The sequence below is a fragment of the Glycine max genome, chromosome 8 (assembly GCF_000004515.6).
Source record: "Glycine max cultivar Williams 82 chromosome 8, Glycine_max_v4.0, whole genome shotgun sequence".
NCBI classification, from domain to species: Eukaryota; Viridiplantae; Streptophyta; class Magnoliopsida; order Fabales; family Fabaceae; genus Glycine; species Glycine max.
The window spans coordinates 3,060,129-3,079,867 of record NC_038244.2 but is presented as its reverse complement, the minus strand read 5'-3'; the positions used below and the strand labels follow the sequence as shown (position 1 = coordinate 3,079,867).

The window sequence follows — 19,739 nt, the reverse complement described above, 5'->3', positions numbered from 1 at the left end:
TTAACTAAGTTATTAGATCGCTTGTCAAACTTAAATGTCTTTTCTACTGTGAATATATTTTCTTATTGATGGATAAATGTTAATTGTTTGTTTGTTAGTTTAAAATTTAATAGAAATATAATTTAAAATTTATAGTTGTATTTTGATGAGTTTTTTTATTAAATTGTATTTTGAATAGCTGTATACTATAATATATACAGAATTAATTTAATTTTTTCCCATTACAAAATAAAGATGGACATGTTCTCTGCAGATTTTCCAACTGTGAAGGACCGTGCGTTTGGTTCTACTACATCAAAATCTATATAGTCTATACTCTAAGTTCACGTCAATTGAGAAAAAAATGCAAAAACTAATGTAATAAGGTTCCACATCTAGTCCTGGATAGGCATCCAAAAATGCAGGAAGATAGAGTTAGATTTTAATGTTTTATACTTGTCTCTTTTAAATCCATCCTATTCTTAATAGCGGCAGGAACGAGAATAGTGAAACTCACTCTTGACCATCTTATAATTATGAGTGTTAATTTTTTTTTTTACACACGAATTCCAAATACTCATATGTTTAGTTATAGTTGATAATTTTCTTTTCTTTTTATTTATTTCTTCCTATTAAATGGTGTTATTTTTTTATAAAATTAGTTGGAAGTTTGAAATTTTGAGAGCTAAAAGCTATAAACTAATTTATTAAACTATAAGTATCAATAAAATTAGTTGATGAAATAATTAAAAAATGTAAAATAAAAAATAATAAAATCATGATTTATTTTTAAAAAAATAAAAAAATTTAATAAATATGTCAAAGATAAAAATAAAAAATATTTTAAACATACTATTTCAAATAAATTTTAAAAAATATTAGAAATTATTAAAAAAGTAACTATAAAAAATTATTTATCAAATAATTAAATAAAAATTTTAACTAATAAAAAAACTAAAAACTAACTGAAATGTTTTTTCAAACAATTAAGTAACCTTTCTTTGTGTTACAAAGTGCCAACTAGGCAACCAGCTTTTGATTGTAAAAAAATCTTGATCCTATGTTATTCCTACTTTTCTAGGGATTTTGTTCACCGGCACTTGAAACTAGATGTTTGAATCTGTACGTGTCCTCTTAATAATTTGAATGATTAGATAATGTGCTGCGTCCGTTTTAATATACCCAATAAGATCAGCTTAGTAATGAGAGTTAGAACAAAAGTATGTGAATTTAGGTTCAGTCTTCACTCTTGTCATTATGAAAAGAAAAAAAAACTTAGATTTATTCACCTTCAACAATTTTAAATTATTTCAATGAAAATCAATTTTACTTAACTCTAGAGATTTTGGTTTGTTTGAGATGAACTTGCTTAAATGTACCTACATTTGAGGAATATACAACCCATTACAACTTAAAGCTTTCAAATAGTTATAGGGCACTATCAAATTTAGCGCAATGAATCATAAAGTAGGCAACCAAACTCAACTATTCTATGGTCATTATGTTGAACATGAGAACCACTACATGGACTTCATTACTCCGCCGGTACTCCTCCACTAAAAAATTAATCAATTTATTGCAAAAAGTCTTATAAAGAAAGCAACAGAGAGATTTATAGAATGAAAAAGAATTGGTTCACTATTTTTTTCCCAAGACATAAACTTGTTGGCACGTTAGAATCATAAACTTTTGTGTTGTTCTAACTTCTAAATAAACCATGAGAAAGTGGATTCTCTGCAAAACGCGTAAACCCACAACAGAGGAAATACCAGCCTTTTAACACCAGCTCAGTTCGCATACTTGATAGAAAAGGTTAGGTAAGATACATCTAGAAAATACAAATGATGCTTGTTAATTCTTTTTAAAAAATTAATCTGTGTTTGGCAGAGAACTTTTTTGGTTAATTTTCTGCTCCTCTAGTCCACGACCACCTTTTTGATTGCCGAAATAATGCTCATTAAAAGTTAACCAAATGATTGGATATAATTGAGACTTCCTTTAATAATGACAACTGCTCGGACTACATGTTTTAGCGACGGAACCTATAGGGACCCAATTACAAATAATTCTTATTAATTAAAGACCCAATTACAATTTTTAAAAAATATGAAGACTTGTTTATAATTAATCAAATAATTTAGAAACGTACTAACTAATCTAGGCTATACTTGGATAAAATTTAGAAAAGTATTTTCTTCTTCTGAATTTCAATGCACAATTCCAAATTTCAATACTCAAAATGAAGAAGATTGCTATTTTGATATTAAGAATACTTTTGAGCTCTTTCAACTGAAATCCAAACATTTACTTAATCTAAAAAAACAACAACTAAGTATGTGTTTAAGAGTGAAATTTTAGAAAACAAAAATAAGACATTTTAATATTTTAAATTAATAGGATTATATAATGTTTATCTAAAAAATATTAAGACACTAAAATTATGTTAATCTATAATCTATTTCTTTTATTTTGGAAATTATAAGAAATAAAATATTATTTTTCTCATATTTTTCCTAATTTTACTTCCAAACATTCCTCAAAACATTTGTTAAGCTACATTTATTTTAGGCTACACTCTAGAGTTTTATTTTTTTGAAAAACTTTATGGTGTATTTTTTTATCCATAATAAACATGGGCCGCTTGTGTACTGGTGATTTTTTTAAAAAAAATTTGTGTACTGGTATGTAGTCCACCCGGTCCTGATTTCAGCCCACAAACAACGCGCTAGCCTAGTAAGCCCATATATGTAAAAATACGATTTGTAAATGCTATTTTTATGATTCATATACAAAGATAATTTTGTGATCGGTTTTAAATTAGAGTAAATTGGCACTATCTCCTTTAAAAGATTGATGGTGTGATTGCATCTAAGTTACAACCTTGGATCTTGGAACATTTTCACGTCAATGGGAAGAAAAAATGTAATAGTTATAATTTGTTGTTTCTCTCTAAAAACTATACTAAGTTAACAACGTTGTAATAAAACAAAGAACTCATAATACAAGAGACTAAGTATTTTTAAGTCATACATCATAAGGAAATAAAGTGTAATTTATTTCAAATGAGAGAAGACACGCATATGTGCTCATGTAGGAGACATTCAATTATTCAAAGCCAAGGAGAATTGTGAATAGGTGTTACAACAGATTTAACTTGTAAGTACTTATGAAGGGCCTGCAATCCCAAATCTCTTCCAAATCCACTCATCTTATACCCTCCAAAAGGAACGTCACTCCCTACGGTTAAATAGCAGTTGATCCAAACAATGCCTGCACGAATGGACCTTGACATAGTGTTTGCAGTATCCAAATTCTTGGTCACAATTCCTGCTGCTAGGCCATACTTGGTATTGTTAGCACTTTTAATTGCTTCCTCCATGGTCCTGTTCATACCATATATCATACTTAATTTCAACGTTCATGAACAAACCCGCATACACTTTTTTTATGGGTACTAAACATCAATAAAAAAAATCATTAAATTAAACTATAACTTACTTAAACTTCATCAGCGCTAGTACAGGGCCAAATATTTCATCTCGTGCTATAAGCATGTCCTCCTAAACAGGTTTTTTGTTTTCATAAGCAAAATAAAAGCACGATGGTTAGTTACCAAACTATGCTTTTTTTTAGAGGTTATCAAACTATGCTGAAGATACCGAGGTTGAGACTTTGATGAAATTAAAATTTACCTTTACATTACAGAAAATTGTAGGTTCTATGTAGTAACCTTTGTTGCCCACTGTATTACCTCCGGTCAAAAGGGTAGCTCCTTCTCTCTTTCCGTGTTCAATATAGGAGAGTATTTTCTCCAATTGGTTCCTGTCAGCCTATAATAGAAAACAAGTTATGATAAATTTCACCAAAAAATATAGTGAAGATGGGATAAAAGAGAAAGTAAACGTATATTTATTCAAATGTTTGAACTATATACTTGGAGTATTGTGTTATCTCAGACGAAGAATATGGTACAAAAATAGAGTTCAAGAATTTGCAACCATGACCAAACGAGACAAAATACACTGGATGATGATCAAGGAACGTTTGCTTCGCCGTATAATTTTATATTTTCAGGAATCATATTTTCAAGAATATATCTAGGAATGTTATATTATACTCGATCATGAATATGTTTGGTTAATATTGAGTAATTTTAAAAAACAGCTAAATTTTAGATAATTAAAATTTTTAAAAACCTAAAAGTGAAAGAAAAAGTTAAAAGTTAGTTCGAATGAAAATATAGATACCCACCACCTACTCATGGGAATACAATCTACTTACAACGTGAGAACATAATTTTCCTAAAAATAAAATATATTATCATAACCTTCTAATAAATCTTCTAATAAATATGAGAATATTCATTTCTATTCTCTTCTCACATTCTTAGAAATAAAAGAAGATGACATAAAACAAACACCCCTAAAAATATATATGGGAAATCTATAAAAAAAAATAACACAATGTCATTTCATAATATTTGACCAAATAAATTTGTACTAATTACTAAAATTCATTTTCCTATTTAGCGAGTTACTAGTAAAAAAAGAAAAGGACGGACCAAATATATTTTAGAATGAGTGTAAACAAAATCATGCTATCATATATATTGTCCCTACCTGAGGCCCTTGCAGGGATTTGGGATCAAAAGGATCCCCAACGACCCAAGATTTTGCCTTCTCCACCAACTTCTTCTCAAATTCATCATAGATCTCTTCCTGGACAAACACACGAGAACTTGCCACACAAATTTCTCCCTGAAAGCACAAACAGGAAGTACATAATTTATTGGCTACAACTATAAACATGGCTCATTCAACCACATATTGATGATGAAAATAAAAAGTTAGTTAATATCCGGAAACCACTTGAAAACTCATTTAATATTATTTAAGAAAAAAGATTACACATTGATAATATAAATTCTTTTACACAATTATTCAATTATAACTCATCATATATATAAATGTGTTAAGTTTTAAGATAATTATCTTAAAATAATTTAAATAATGATTTATGATTGAAGTATAAAATTATTTTACTGTGCACATTAAATTATTTATATTTTTCTTTTAATTTTGATTAATAAGATTTAATAATTTACATATGTAGTTCACATTTTTCCAATAAGAATAAGAAGAATATTCAGTTGGTTTGGCATGCTTGTTATATTGTTATACTATATATATATATATATATATATATATATATATATATATTACAAGATGTCCCTTGAAAGGAAGGAATTTCACCTTGTTAGACATGATGCCAAAGAGAGCAAGCTGGGCAGCTTTGTCTATATCCGCGTCATTGAAAATAATGAGAGGAGACTTGCCTCCTAATTCAAGTGAAACTGGTTTTAAATTGCTCCTAGCTGCAGCCTGCATCACTTCACGCCCTACTTCAATTGAACCAGTAAAACTGACCTGAAGATACACAACACAATCAAGGAAATTGAAATTTTATTAGTCAAGTCAATTAAGAGAATAGTAAGTACTTGTAAATATTTGACATGTAACTTCTTATTACCACATCTATGTCCATGTGTGAGCTTATTGCTGCACCAGCGGTTGGGCCAAATCCAGGTACTATATTAAGCACACCATCTGGGATTCCAGCCTTTAAAAGGGACAAACCCAACACAATTAGCCTAAATATGTTTGATAAGGAAATGAAACTATGTGTTGATACATACCAACTTAGCTAGATGAGCATAAAACAAGGCAGAGAGGGGTGTTTGTTCAGCAGGTTTGAGGACCATGGTGCAGCCTGCAGCTAAGGAAGGGCTAACCTTGATGAAAAACGAGAGGCTGGGGGCATTCCATGGAATTATGTGTCCCACAACACCAATTGGTTCCAAAAGTGTATATGCATGAAAATCCCCATTCATTTTTAATACTTCACCATGAATTTTATCAGCCGCACCTGCATAGTATCGTAACGCATTTGTAGCTGAAGGAATTTCCACAACCTTATTAATATAGTTCAGCTTGCCAGCATCAACGGTATCTAATGCTGCTAGTTCTTCTATGTTTTCATCAATTAGGTCTGCCCATTTCATCATAATTTTTGCCCTTTCCTGGTATAGCATACGATGTCAATATTAATTAAGATTTTTAAAGAGGATTAGAAGTGATAGAAGGAAAAATTCAAACAAGAAAATAAACAATTAAATTATAAATAATCACAAAAGTACAATAAATTTATTCTATTACTAAATATAAAAGAATAAAATATCATAGAAATCTTCATCAATAAACATAAACCACACACGTGAGTTTATTTTAGCCTTTATTTATTTATTTATAAGTTGTTTAATTTTTTCATTCTTAAATAATATTAAATTTTTCCATTCACATTTGTCATTCCAATATTTACTTTACAATTGAATTTTTCCACTTAATTGCCCGCTTAATGTCAGTCGTATGTTTGCTGTAAAAAAAAGTCAGACTTATGATCGCACAATTAAAATATAAATTTCAATTAAGATACTCAACATGCTTCTTCTAATTAGGAGCTAACTAGAAGTTTTTCCCACCAAAGCATACTCAAAACATATGTTTATTTTGAGAAATTATTAGGTAGTCTTATATCACATTGTATCTACTCAGTTATTATGCATGATTATATGCATATAATTAAGTGTTATTAGCTTTTATGGTAAAATACAAAAAATTAAATATATGTCTAGCCGGCAAACAGTTAATAGTCTTAGACTACCAAATGATGTTTGGTTTGTTGTTCCTCAATATACACTCCGTCTAAGTCAAACATGAGTTCATAAGTATCTTGTTCAACATTGGACTGCTTGGCCTCGATTAGATCGAATTGCCGAATAGGTCATTGATAATGGTATGTATAAAAGTATGGCCTTTCGAAAGTTTTGAGTAAACATATATTATCACAATTTTCATTATTTAGTTAAATTAAAAAATACATGTTGAAGTTTATAATGTAAGAAACTGGGGATGATTTAGTTGGAGAAAGGAAGAATAAAAAAATATTTAATTAAAGAAAGGAAAAAGAATAACGTACAGAGGCGGGCAAGCGAGGCCATGGACCTGAGTCAAATGCCTGACGTGCTGCTTTAACAGCAATATCAATATCTTCTTTATCTCCCTCACTAACTCTTGCAATTACCTCTTCTGTTCTGGGGTCTATAGTCTCAAATGTCCTTCCTTTTTTATTTCAATATAAATAATCACAAACAATTTTGTTAGAAATATATCCGCCTATTTTGTATTTAGATGAAATCAAAATAAATTATAATTTTTAAAAATATTTCAAATCTAAATAATTAACAATACACTATATTTTTAAACTCCTAGATGATTATTGCTACCTAAACCTAAATCACAAGTAATTTTACTTAATTATAACTACTCAAATTATCCCTTAGAAGTGAGAAGATCTCTTCAAGGAGAATTATCTATCAAACAAAAAAGTGATCATAAAGAGGATTCAAATTCACACTAAAGAGAAGATAAAAGTTAGTTTCAGATCCTTAATTACTGCAAACCCGCATCAACGTTTCATAGTTACTGTCATTCTTGTTTTTTTTTTTTTATTTGTCAAAATTGACAATTTTTTTATAATTGAAAATTGACAGTAATAATTAAAAAAGGCTAATTTAAATTAAAAATAGCATTAACAATACTTGTAATATTACATTTAAATTTGTCTTAATATTCAAGTACCAGATAAGGAATCAACGAAATCTCCATTGATGAAGAGCTTGGTAAACTTGATGGGGGGCATCTGGAGGAAGGAATTGCCGTGGCTACTACTAGAGTTATTAGAGAGGGAACTCATCTGAGTTATGAGTTAGAGAGAAAGGAGATTGTCGTAGAGACGCTGGCGGTACGCGGGATGTTGCAATATGATTAATTACGAAGAACATATATATATATGCAATGCAAAGATAAGAACATGAATTGGCGCAACTTTAGGACTTTAGGTGGAGAAATCAGCGCTCTCGCAAAGGCAAGGAACGCCAATGATACACCTGCTACCTGCTGGTAATAGAATATAATACTATCATTATTGTTTAATAAGAGTTCCATTAAGAATATTTAAATCATTCCCCACCTAACCCCATTTAATTTTTATTTTTTAAAAACAATTAAAATAGTGATTTTGCCTTTTATTTATTTAAAGAATTAATATAGTGCTTCTGGAAAGGTGCAAAGAATTAATATTGTATTTGGGATTCGGCCTCCCCCTCCTTCGATGAACACACACTACTCCTGTTTAGAGACAGTGCAGGATAGTTTCTTCTTTTGAAATTTTTCCACCGAATAAAAAAACAAAAGCGCAACATACCATGGGATGTCGCGAATGATAATTTAAGGCTGCTTGCAATATAACTAGTTCTTCGTTACGGCAAAAATGATAAACTATAAATTGAAACATGTTAAATTATTTAGCACTCTTAAAGTTAAACATGTTTCAATTTTACAACAATCCGGAATGATGGTATTATGCAATGGATGTCTTCTTAGGATACGATGGTATTATGCAATGGAGGAATGGTGATTATGCCAACTCACTTTAAAGTTATATTTGATTTTTTTTAGAAAAATTTAGGTGAATTGAATTTTGAGATAATATTTTTAAGATCTATTAAGCACTTAAAAGATATTAATAAATTATCCATAAGTAAGGTCCCTATATTTACATCAATGAGACTTAAACTCGGATTCTTGTGGGATGCACTCTGATCCTTACCGGTTCGATGAATCTTTCTTAGTAAAAATTATATTTGAGTTAACAAAGAAAGGAATGAGAAAATAATATAAAGTTAATTTGTTTAAAAGACTAAAACATATTTTTTTGTTTTTATAAAATTAAAAAAATTGGTTTTCATCCCTATGAATTTTTATTTTTATATTTATTTTTTGTCCTTCTAAAATTGAAACATGTTAAATTATTTAGTAAATTAGTAAAATAAAGAATATGGTGCAAAGTTAAAACAATATCATGAAAAACTATAATTTATATGTTTATGGATTAATTTTTATTAACATTTATAATACAAAATCATTTATAATCTTCTATTATTCTCTCTCTTAGTTTTAAATAGGTGTTGTAGCTAAAAAAGCTCAATGAAACTTCTATACCTTTATATATTTATAAATAATTTGTTATTAGTCACGACTACAAACTCTTGTTGAAATATAAATACTTGTGAAAAATTTAAAATTATAAAACTTATAATCTAACATTTGTTAAATTTATAAAGTCTTTTCCATTTAAAAAGTACATGAATCCCAATTTTTGGATTCTACTCGCTTGAGTAGAAATTGCTGAGATAAAACTCATGGATGATTTTATTTCTTTTATTATTATTATTAATATGAATAAAAAATAGATATAGATTTATAGCAATTTATATATTCTGTTGAAGCAATAAGTTAAATTGTGTTGATATTTCCTTTTAATTACAAACCAAACAAAAATAAAATTACTGTTTTTCTTCCATACATTTTCTATTAAAGCATGACTGAAAAGTAGGAAAAGGCCAGCTTGTTGACAATATAATAGACACCACTGTTCAAGAACTGAATTTCCATGCCTCATGGCAGATGCAAATTGATAGGAAATGGCCAGAATGGACCATTTTCCAAGATCCATGCAGTAGACATTCAAAGCCAGGGAGAATTGTAAAGGGGAGTAACAACAGATTTAACTTGTAGGTACTTGTGAAGGGCTTCCAATCCATGATCTTTTCCAAATCCACTCATCTTATATCCTCCAAAGGGAACATCATCGCCAAAGGCAAAATAGCAGTTGATCCATATAGTGCCTGCCCGAATGGACCTTGACACTGTGTTTGCTGTATCCAAATTCTTGGTCACTATGCCTGCTGCTAGGCCATACTTGGTATTGTTAGCACTCTTAATTGCTTCCTCAGTGGTCCTGTTGTTCATATATCATAATAGTTAACATAATAAATATGAGGATTTCACCATGGTAATTAACAAGAAACATGACACAATAACATTAAAATAAACTTACTTAAACTTCTTCAGTGCCATCACTGGGCCAAATATTTCATCCTGTGCTATAAGCATATCCTCCTACAAACGGGTAGTTAATAAATTTTACAAAGGAAACATGATGATTAGTTATCTAATTATGCTGAAGATACCCGATTAATTAATAACTTTATGCACTTGGAATTTACTCTTATATTGGAGAAAATTGTCGGCTCAATAAAGTAGCCCTTGTTCCCCACTGTTTTACCCCCGGTCAAAAGGGTAGCTCCTTCTTTCTTTCCATGCTCAATATATGAAAGAACTTTTTCAAATTGTTCCTTGTCAACCTACAATATACAGAAAATTGTTAGCCAATAGACGAGGATCTTAATTATTTCTTCATTTCTGTTTGAAAAAGCTAGCTTCTAAGCAATTTTTGAAATATTAAATTATGGAGTTACAAGAAAATAACCGACATATATATATATATATATATATATATAGTTGAGAACTAGTGTAGAAATAATTGTGGCAGTACCTATTTTTCTTACCTGAGGGCCTTGTTGAACTTTAGGATCAAAGGGATCCCCAACGACCCAAGCTTTTGCCTTCTCCACCAGTTTTTTCTCAAATTCATCATAGATCCCTTCTTGAACAAACACACGGGAACTTGCAACACAAACTTCTCCCTATAGTCACATAGGAAGAAATTAAATGTTAGCAGAGACATAATTAACAGGATATGCTATTTGAAAGTAAAGGATTTCCTGAAAGCAAATTCACCTTGTTATATAGGATGCCTAGTAGAGCTAGCTCAGTAGCTTTGTCTATATCTGCATCATCAAAAATTATGAGGGGTGACTTGCCTCCTAATTCAAGTGAAACTTGTTTCAAGTTACTCTTTGCTGCAGCCTGCATTATCACACGGCCTGTTTGTGTTGAACCGGTAAAGCTGACCTGAACATTCCACCAAAGTTAAGAAACATATAATGAAATATATAGATTAATATAACGTTTAACCAGTCTTATTTAAGATCATGGCACTTGTAAATGTTTGACATGTAAATTTAATTACCTTATCAACATCCATGTGTGAGCTTAATGCAGCACCAGCAGTTGGGCCAAATCCAGGCACTACATTGATCACTCCATCTGGGATTCCAGCCTTCAAAATAAGGAAAACTCAATAAATAATAAGCTTTTGTGCACAAGTAATAACTTGTGTAGAGGAAACAGATACCAATTTAGCAAGATGAGCAGAAAACAAAGCAGAGAGGGGTGTTTGCTCAGCAGGCTTGAGGACCATGGTGCAGCCAGCAGCTAAAGAAGGAGCGACTTTGATGTAGAACATGGTATTGGGGAAATTCCAGGGAGTAATGTGTCCCACAACACCAAGTGGTTCAAGTAATGTATAGGCATGGAACTCTCGAGACATTTTCAACACCTCTCCATGAATCTTATCGGCTGCACCAGCATAGTAACGAAGAGTGTTTGCCGCTGCTGGAACTTCCACATTCCTACACATATGGTACAACTTCCCCGCATCAATCGCATCTAGTGCTGCAAGTTCTTCTGCGTTTTCCTCAATTATTTCTGCCCATTTCAGCAATATTCTTGCTCTCTCCTGATTATTACAAACAAACCTTGATCATACAAGATTACCAGTGGCTGATTAAAAAATATTTATTGGAATAACTAAGTCAAAACATCGATAAAGTCCCGAAAATATAAGCATGATCATATTAAACAAAACTCAAAATTCTTAATTTATCAATATTTCACAGCTGTTGATTATACCCAACTATATTTATCTTAAGTATATACCCATCACTAGTTACCTCAAGCCATAATATGACTCCATTGCTAAATGATATTTATACAACAATTTCTATATAAATTCGTTATAACATCTTCTACTTCTTCTTCTTCCATTTTTAGGGGAGGGGTCATTGGGTCAACCAATTATTAACAGTTTGTAATTGTGTGTTTCAAATATTTAAAATCATCAAACGGCCGTTTGAACGTAAAAAATTTGTTAAGAAAAATTCATGTCTCGTTATGTGTGTTTTTTAAGTTTACATTTGGTAACATTTAAACCTAACCGACATAGCTAGTCACGCTTGCATCATAGGGGTAATAATATTTATTCTAATAAATGTATTTAAATTTCAATATATTTTTCATGTGATTCTTCTCACAGTATCATATAAGCTGACATCGACATATTATTTGACAAATTTATATATATTTCAAATATAAATTGTATCAAGATTATGAAATAATACGGCAATATACGATAAAATAAGTGTTAATTTTTTTACACTATTAAAATTAAATGTAAAAAATGTAAGTCATATTTAAATGCATAAATCCAACTCACTGTGAGTGACTTGTAACTTATGCATAGTCGTGTTTTAAATAAAATTGAAATTTATAGAATCGGCATTACAAATCTGGATCACATGGGTTTAGCATTAAATAATCAGAAATCACATAAGAACGTTGATATTAATTATTCATATAACAATCTGGATCACATGGGTTTTGCATGCTTGAGTAATAATAATATTTATTAAAAGATTTACGTAATTTTCTATGTATCTTTAATGTCAATTCTTTTACAATACATATAATTATATATATCAACACGAACATGGTATTTAATAATTTTAATCATATTACCAATTAAAAAACATATCAGTTTTGTGAAATATTGTGAAAATATACTATTTAAAATACAAATGTTAATTTTTTTACGTTAATAATTCATTAAAGTTAAATATAAAAAGATCGAAAAAGTCAATCCATTCCCCATATCTTTGGAAAATCATTCAGCCAAGGGAAGTTACTGCACTCCGCCGTAATCTTAATTATATTTATACACATGATCTATGGTTTATTTTTATTTTTTTATTAGGGGGAATACAGATCTATTGTTTATATTTATGATTATCATATATGAATCACCTGGTACATATAAATTAAATAAGAGAAGGGAAAAAATAACGTACAGAGCCGGGAAGGCGAGGCCATGGACCGTTGTCAAATGCATGACGTGCTGCTTTAACAGCAATGTCAATGTCTTCTTTATCTCCCTCGCTTATCCTCGCTATAACATCTCCTGTTCTTGGATCTATTGTCTCAAATGTCTTTCCTGTTTTTTCAACAACAACAAGAGTTTTAGCAAAGTCATATTAGTATGTATGTATATATATATATATATATATATACACACACACAAATTCGTTATATATATATATATAAGACTCAGTTGAGAGTTGAGACACCATACGTAGTACTGTTGACACAACCATTTATAACAAGTATAGATAATTAACCTCTAAATTATAGTTTGAACACAAACTTACAAGAAACAAACTTTTGTTCAGACAAAAATCCAAACATACGCGTTATTTAGAGTTAAATCATAATTCAGGACTTTACATGTGACCTGAAATAGAGGTAATATATTGTCTCTTGTAAGTGTATTTCATTTCTTTTCATTTGAATCAAGGCTATCCTTCTACTAAGAGTCAAATATTAATCTATCGAGATACTTGTTCATCTAACTTGATGTCTCATATAAATATTTTTTCATGTACACGAACATAAGAATTGAATGCTTAATCAAGTACAAGAAGTGAAAGACTAATTCTTGAGATCAATTTAAAGAGTTGACCTTTTATGATAAATTTTTTCATACAGAACAACCTTAAAATCAAACTTCTAATCATATGCTTAAGATTAAAGTTATATGTCATTTTTTAAAAATAAGTTAGACCTCAATTATGTCACACCCACAATAACATGTGTATTTCATTTGATCCAGGTACATCAATGGGGAAAAAAATACAGAAGAAGGAATAGAAATTAAAGGAGCATAGAAAGCTAGAAGAAGCAGAAAAGATAGACCAACAGAAAGTGCAGAGGTATGAAAAATGAACCTGACAGAGAGTCAACGAAGTCTCCATTAATGAAGAGCTTGGTGAACTTGATCGTGGGGACCTTGTTGAGGGAGCCAGCATCGCCATTAGTAAGGCTAGTCATGGTTGTGTGAATGAATCGAAGCAGCAGAGAGAAAACAGAACCAGTCGTTGGGGACTGAGACTAATTGTAATACAAACAGACTAAGCTAGCACCACTGTTATATATGCGATAAAATATCATCAAAGGATAAAACAAACAAGGAGCTCACGTATTAATCGACATTAGATGGCAATTATGTAAAATCCCATGTCTATAATACTTATAAAGTAAGTTTTATAATTTATAAGTAAATTTATTACTTAAATCATCATAGGTATAATATACAGAGAATCTTTTGGATATAATGTTTAAATTTGGGAGAATGACAATTATGAAATCTGCTCCTCTGAATTAGAAGTTAGAACTACCAGGGACAGACCTATTTTGGAAAGGCAAAGAGTAAACTTAAAGCGAATTATCTACTGTACAAACTACAAAAGTAGAAAAAAGAGAGACATGACAAAAAAAATGAAAAAGAAAAAAAGAAGAGGAAATAAAATGAGAAGATTTTTTTTATTAAAATAATGATAAATATACTTAAAGCATGTTTTATTTCAGTTTTGTTATCGTAAAGGTTTGGGTTTTTTATTATCCTAAAATCTGTTTTTAAAAACTATAATCGTACACTACCTAACCTAATTATATTTATCATTTATGGGGCAACACCGCCAACAAGTTAGGACCAGGTTAGGAGGGTGAATGAGGCTGAAACTGTGCGAAACCTTTAATTACTTACACTAATTTGATCCCTTGCTCTTAATTTAATCGTGGTCATTAATAAGTTTTTTCGTTTCTTGTAATTACCAAGTTTTTTTTTATTTGATATGTCCCCTTTGGCAGGGTCAACTCAGCAAGTTTGTAGGAGGAAGTAGTATGGTAGCCCTGGGAAACGTGTTGATCACGTGGCCTTTTTAATTATTAAAACAAAGAGTTTATATAAATTTTATATTATTAATTATTTAGGAATTCTTAGGTTAGGTATGTTTTCATATAGTTTTTTTTATAAAAAAAAAGTTTAGTGACAATTCATTATTAAATTAAATGATAATTTAAAATTATTTTTATAAGCATCGATCATATTTATGTATTTTTGCAAGTTTTTAATTTAATATTGAACTAGACATGACAAGAAAATCCGTACTCGTGGGTATCTGTCTGAATCCGTTCTGACTTTGATGGGTAATACCCGAGTTGACCGGGTATGGATTTGGGTTCAGATTTTTTCTGATAACCAAAAGTCGGGTACGAGTACAAGTATGAGATTACTACATTCACCCCGACCTCGAACCCGGACCTGCCCCGTCACTTAAATTTTTTAGAATTTTTGCATAATTTAATCAAAAGACCTAGAATTTTTATTACTAGCTAATTTTATTTTAAATTTTTTACATGATTTAATATTTTTTTCTTAACAATTTTTGTAGACACATGTGCTATAATAAATTTATTGATATATAAGTAGTTAAAAATAAATATTTAACAATCAATTTATTTTTTCTAAAATCAAATTTCAAATATTTTCTTTGTAAAAAAAACTATTTTTCTAATATGAATCGGGTAAGAGACGGGGTCAGGGATACTCGATACCCAACGGGTACGGGAATGAGATAATAAATTTTAAACCGTCGAGTATCGGGTACAAGTATGGGACATGTTGGGGGAGTTGGGATCGGAAATTGGGGAGACAATATTCATCCCCGCCCGGCCCCATTGCCATGTCTATATTGAACTAAGATGCCTTCTAGCATGGGAAAGGGGCATAGGTCCTATAATGTGGGAAACTTTTCACAACTTTTGGATTTATCTGTTACTCAATGCATCACCTTCTTATCCTAGTCTCAACAGTAGGAAATCACTTTACAAAATTTTAGTTATACTCCATCAACACGGATATCGAAAAGAAGATAAGAAACATGGACTAAAAAGAGTTCCTTTCTCTTTCTTAACAACAACTTTCTTATTCTTCTTGTCGTGCATACTTGAAGCTAACAAGGTGTTGCTCTTCTTTTATAAGTTAAACTTCAACAAAGCTTTAACATGTTGCATCCCCATAATACTCGTCACACTCCCTTTCAGTTTCATATTCAACAAAAGCATAGCCACTGGAAGGAGAATCACCAAATGAGTCATATGCAAAATCCAATTTTTAACATTAAATGGAACAAATTTGATTTTTTTTTCTTTAAAAAAAAGAAGGAAAAACAGGCCAATAGAGGAACATAGTTTCATGGGAAGAAACATCAATGTCATCGATGCTGCCAACTTGAATGGAATGGTGGAAATCTGCATAGAATATAAGGTTTAAATTTTTGGATCTTACGCTCAATGCTCTTAGTCTTCGCTATCACTACTACAAGGGTTATAGGTTATAATTTTTTTTGAAATTGAAAAATGATAATTGATCCTCTGAAGTGGCCGGCGATGATGATAGTCTTAAAACAATGGCGAGGATCGTAACCAATGATGAGATTTATGAAATGAAATTGACTTTGCTCACAAAACGACAATGGAAAAATGCATAAAGACCTCATTGCCCAACACTAATCTTAGTCTTACCACTCACCACGTGGGGTCCTTTGTTTGTAAAAAGCAATCCCTTATGGTCAAGACTAGGAAAAGAAGGTGATTCATTGAGTAATAGATGTATCCAAAGGCTGAAAAAAGTTTCTCATACTATTGTGTTTTAATATTTATTTCTTAAGATTTTTAATTTATCCTTTATACACACATCTTTCAACGATTCTATTTTTTTCTGGTTTAAGTCAATGATGATGACAGGCTGAAATTGATTATGCAAAAAAAACACTCCTAGATGATAATTGACAAAGGGTTTCACTATACGTTTATACTTTGACCTTTACTTTTGATGTGAACTTTATCTTTAACTTAGTACTTTGTATATAATTATATATCAACATATATTTTGTTCCTCTTACAAAATGAATTGGGTACTCATTTTTCTACAGAAGGATTTTTTATTGCGTTAAAGGGTCTTAGAGTCGAAAGATCATCTGTCTATTGTTCCTTGTCAAGAATTTGAATGTATGAGTATCTAGAAGAGCGAAGGGGAGGGTACCTAAAAAAACACTTTGACACTCAAATGAGGGTTCAACTTATAACTATTAATGATATATATGAGTAGATGAGAATGAATCAATCCCCTTAGCTGGGGGTTCACCCCTTTTTATACTAACCTTGTTGGGCCTGGGGTGGGTCTGAGGGCATGTCACATCATAATTACCAGTTGAACAATATTCCTTCTAATCATGCTTAGGTATCCCTAATTGAGTGATTATCCTTAAGCAGATTTAATGGTGATAAACAGGGTCGAATCATGCTTGTTGCTCATGTATGCTAAAGACTAAGATGTATTGTTCGACATATATGAATACATGGTTGAAGGGTGTGCTAGGTATCCCTCCGGCCTGATCGTGTACTTTATCCGGTATACTAGCCCCCTAAGCCCTTTTTTGGCCTCGGCCGAAATGAAGGTCTTTATGACATGTTGAAATGGTTACCTCTCGTGACAGTTATGCGCTTTTATTGCCGAAGGGATGAACGAATTCTTGAACTATGACAGTTGTCTTCCAAGGGTGTTGCAAGTCGAGGAAATAGCATTCGAACACACATTCATATTAATGGCTCTAAGTAAGCCTATGGCGGTTGATTCAACCTCCCCTTCTTTTGACGGGTTAGCCTCAGGTTGTCGGGACCTATGTGCTTCTTGAAGATGGTGTTCTTGTTCGAAAGGGCAACAATTTCCTCAGCATGGTGTTTTTGCATGTCGGAGACCTAAGCTTGTAGTCTCCTGACTATGGAAAACAGGTCAGTCTGGTCTTCTATCGAACATCTTCGTTGTGGTGATTAGTCGGTTGCTCCATTGTTGTTATGTTCGTTTTAGTTCTTATTATAGTCATAAATTCTCAGGGTCGAGATATATGTTACCTGGCTTCGTGGTGGGCGCCAAATTGTTATTGTCACAAATGGATCGAGTACTCGTCCTTTTGCCAAAGGGCCTTCTACTATGTTGAAGGATCTCTAGAGTTGAAGGGTCATCTGCTAGTTGTTCCTTGTCGAAGATTCAGGTGCATGAGCATCTGACAGAGCAGAGGGAAGAATACCTGCAAAATGCTGCAATGCTCAAGTGAGGGTTCGACTTAGAGTTATTAATGATATATATAATGAGTAGGTGAGAATGAATCACTCACCTTACTCGAGGATTCACCCCTTTTTATACTAACCTTGTTGGGCCTTGGGTCTATGTGTCTATCACACAATAATTACTAGTTGAGCAATACTCCTTTTAATCATGCTTAGGTGTCCCTAATTGAGTGATTATCCTTAAGCAAATTTAGTGGTGATAATTGCAGCTGAATGATGCTTGTTGCTCATGCATTGAAGGACGAAACGTATTGTTCGGTATATGTGGATACATGACTGAAGGATGTGTTCGGTTTGAGTGTGTTAGGTGTCTCTTCGGCTTGTATAATTTATCTAATATATATTTAAAGAGGAGGAATCCGCTTGTTTCAAGAGTAATTTTTTTAGATTTATTTTTTATTTTATCATTTATTTTTTTTGAAATCTAATGGTTAAAATTTGTTATATATTACAATTATTAGATTTTGAGAAAATAAATGATAAAGAAAAGTTACTTTTGGAGTAAATAATTTTTTTCTCATTTAAATATATATTTGTAGATATGCTTGTGGAGTTGCTCTCACGGAACGGAACCGTCGTCCTACTGTATGGTATATAAGTATGAATATGATATTTTGTGATGTTAGCTTTATAGGCCAAGGAAAGGAGTATCACAAAGCGAATAATCTTTTTCTTAAAGTAAAAAATTGTATAAGCAAACAATTGTGTCTTTGTTCAGAAACGTCATGACGAGATTTTCCAAGGCGGCTTTGCAATTAAAATTGGGATTTGGATGACTAAGTCAGTGCTTCATTTTCTTCTTAGAGGGAAAACGTTATAATACAGTATATTTTCAACTGAGTGAAAAAATAAAAGATGAAACTTCAAGCAGTTGCACGACATGACAAAGACATTATAACCAGCAGCATGTTAACCCGATCTATTGAAGTCTTATAAAATAAATATCTTTCTCTTTCCAGCAAATTAATTATGTATCCCCAAGAGAGAGAATTTTGAGGATGAGTATAATAATCCTACAATGATAACTAGTCAAACGAACCGGGTTTGTGATTCATTCACCTGCTACCAAAAAATCATTTACTTAGGATCCGTTTGAGGCAGTTGCAAGACTTCTTAATTTTCATTTCAAATATAATTTTAAAATAAAATGTATTTGATAAAAATGGAGTTGAAATAAATTTTAATTTTTTTATTCATTTTATACTTGTTTTTAAAATCAAGATTTTTTTTCATGAATTTGATTTTTAATTTTTTTTAAAAAATCATTTTTCAAAATTTGACCATAACACTTTTTTTTTTATTATTATTATTATTATCACAATCATTCTCACCGTTATCATCATCACAATCATTTTCACTATTATCGTCATCATCATAAATATTATCTGTCATTATCATCACTACACATCGTCATCATGATTACTAACATCACCATTATCATTATTATCATCATTATTATTATCATTATCATCCATATCTTAAAAGTATTGTTTTGTATGTTAGAATGTCAAACACATTTGATGTATATATAATTGTTTACTTGTTTTAAATAACCGACACATGTGAGCTGTTATCCAACTAATCTTGTTAGATTAT

The 19,739-nt window shown here is 31.0% G+C and overlaps 2 protein-coding genes across 2 annotated transcripts; both read right to left on the bottom strand.

Annotated features, from left to right (window-relative positions):
- Nucleotides 1-3,013: 3,013 nt before the first annotated feature.
- On the bottom strand, nucleotides 3,014-7,980 carry ALDH2C6 (aldehyde dehydrogenase family 2 member C6). The gene is made up of 9 exons (XM_003530453.5): nucleotides 7,677-7,980; nucleotides 7,015-7,157; nucleotides 5,675-6,058; nucleotides 5,509-5,598; nucleotides 5,232-5,405; nucleotides 4,599-4,736; nucleotides 3,672-3,809; nucleotides 3,478-3,539; nucleotides 3,014-3,362 (listed from the first exon to the last, which is right to left on the bottom strand). The coding sequence occupies exons 1-9, from the start codon at nucleotides 7,789-7,791 to the stop codon at nucleotides 3,089-3,091; spliced, it is 1,518 nt and encodes a 505-aa protein (XP_003530501.1). The 5' UTR covers nucleotides 7,792-7,980; the 3' UTR covers nucleotides 3,014-3,088.
- A 1,376-nt stretch (nucleotides 7,981-9,356) lies between these two features.
- Nucleotides 9,357-14,292, bottom strand: ALDH2C5 (aldehyde dehydrogenase family 2 member C5). Its single transcript, NM_001367203.1, has 9 exons — nucleotides 13,901-14,292; nucleotides 12,968-13,110; nucleotides 11,197-11,580; nucleotides 11,032-11,121; nucleotides 10,740-10,913; nucleotides 10,508-10,645; nucleotides 10,166-10,303; nucleotides 9,997-10,058; nucleotides 9,357-9,897 (listed from the first exon to the last, which is right to left on the bottom strand). Exons 1-9 carry the CDS (start codon nucleotides 14,001-14,003, stop codon nucleotides 9,624-9,626), a joined length of 1,506 nt encoding a protein of 501 aa, NP_001354132.1. The 5' UTR covers nucleotides 14,004-14,292; the 3' UTR covers nucleotides 9,357-9,623.
- Between the last annotated feature and the right edge of the window lie 5,447 nt (nucleotides 14,293-19,739).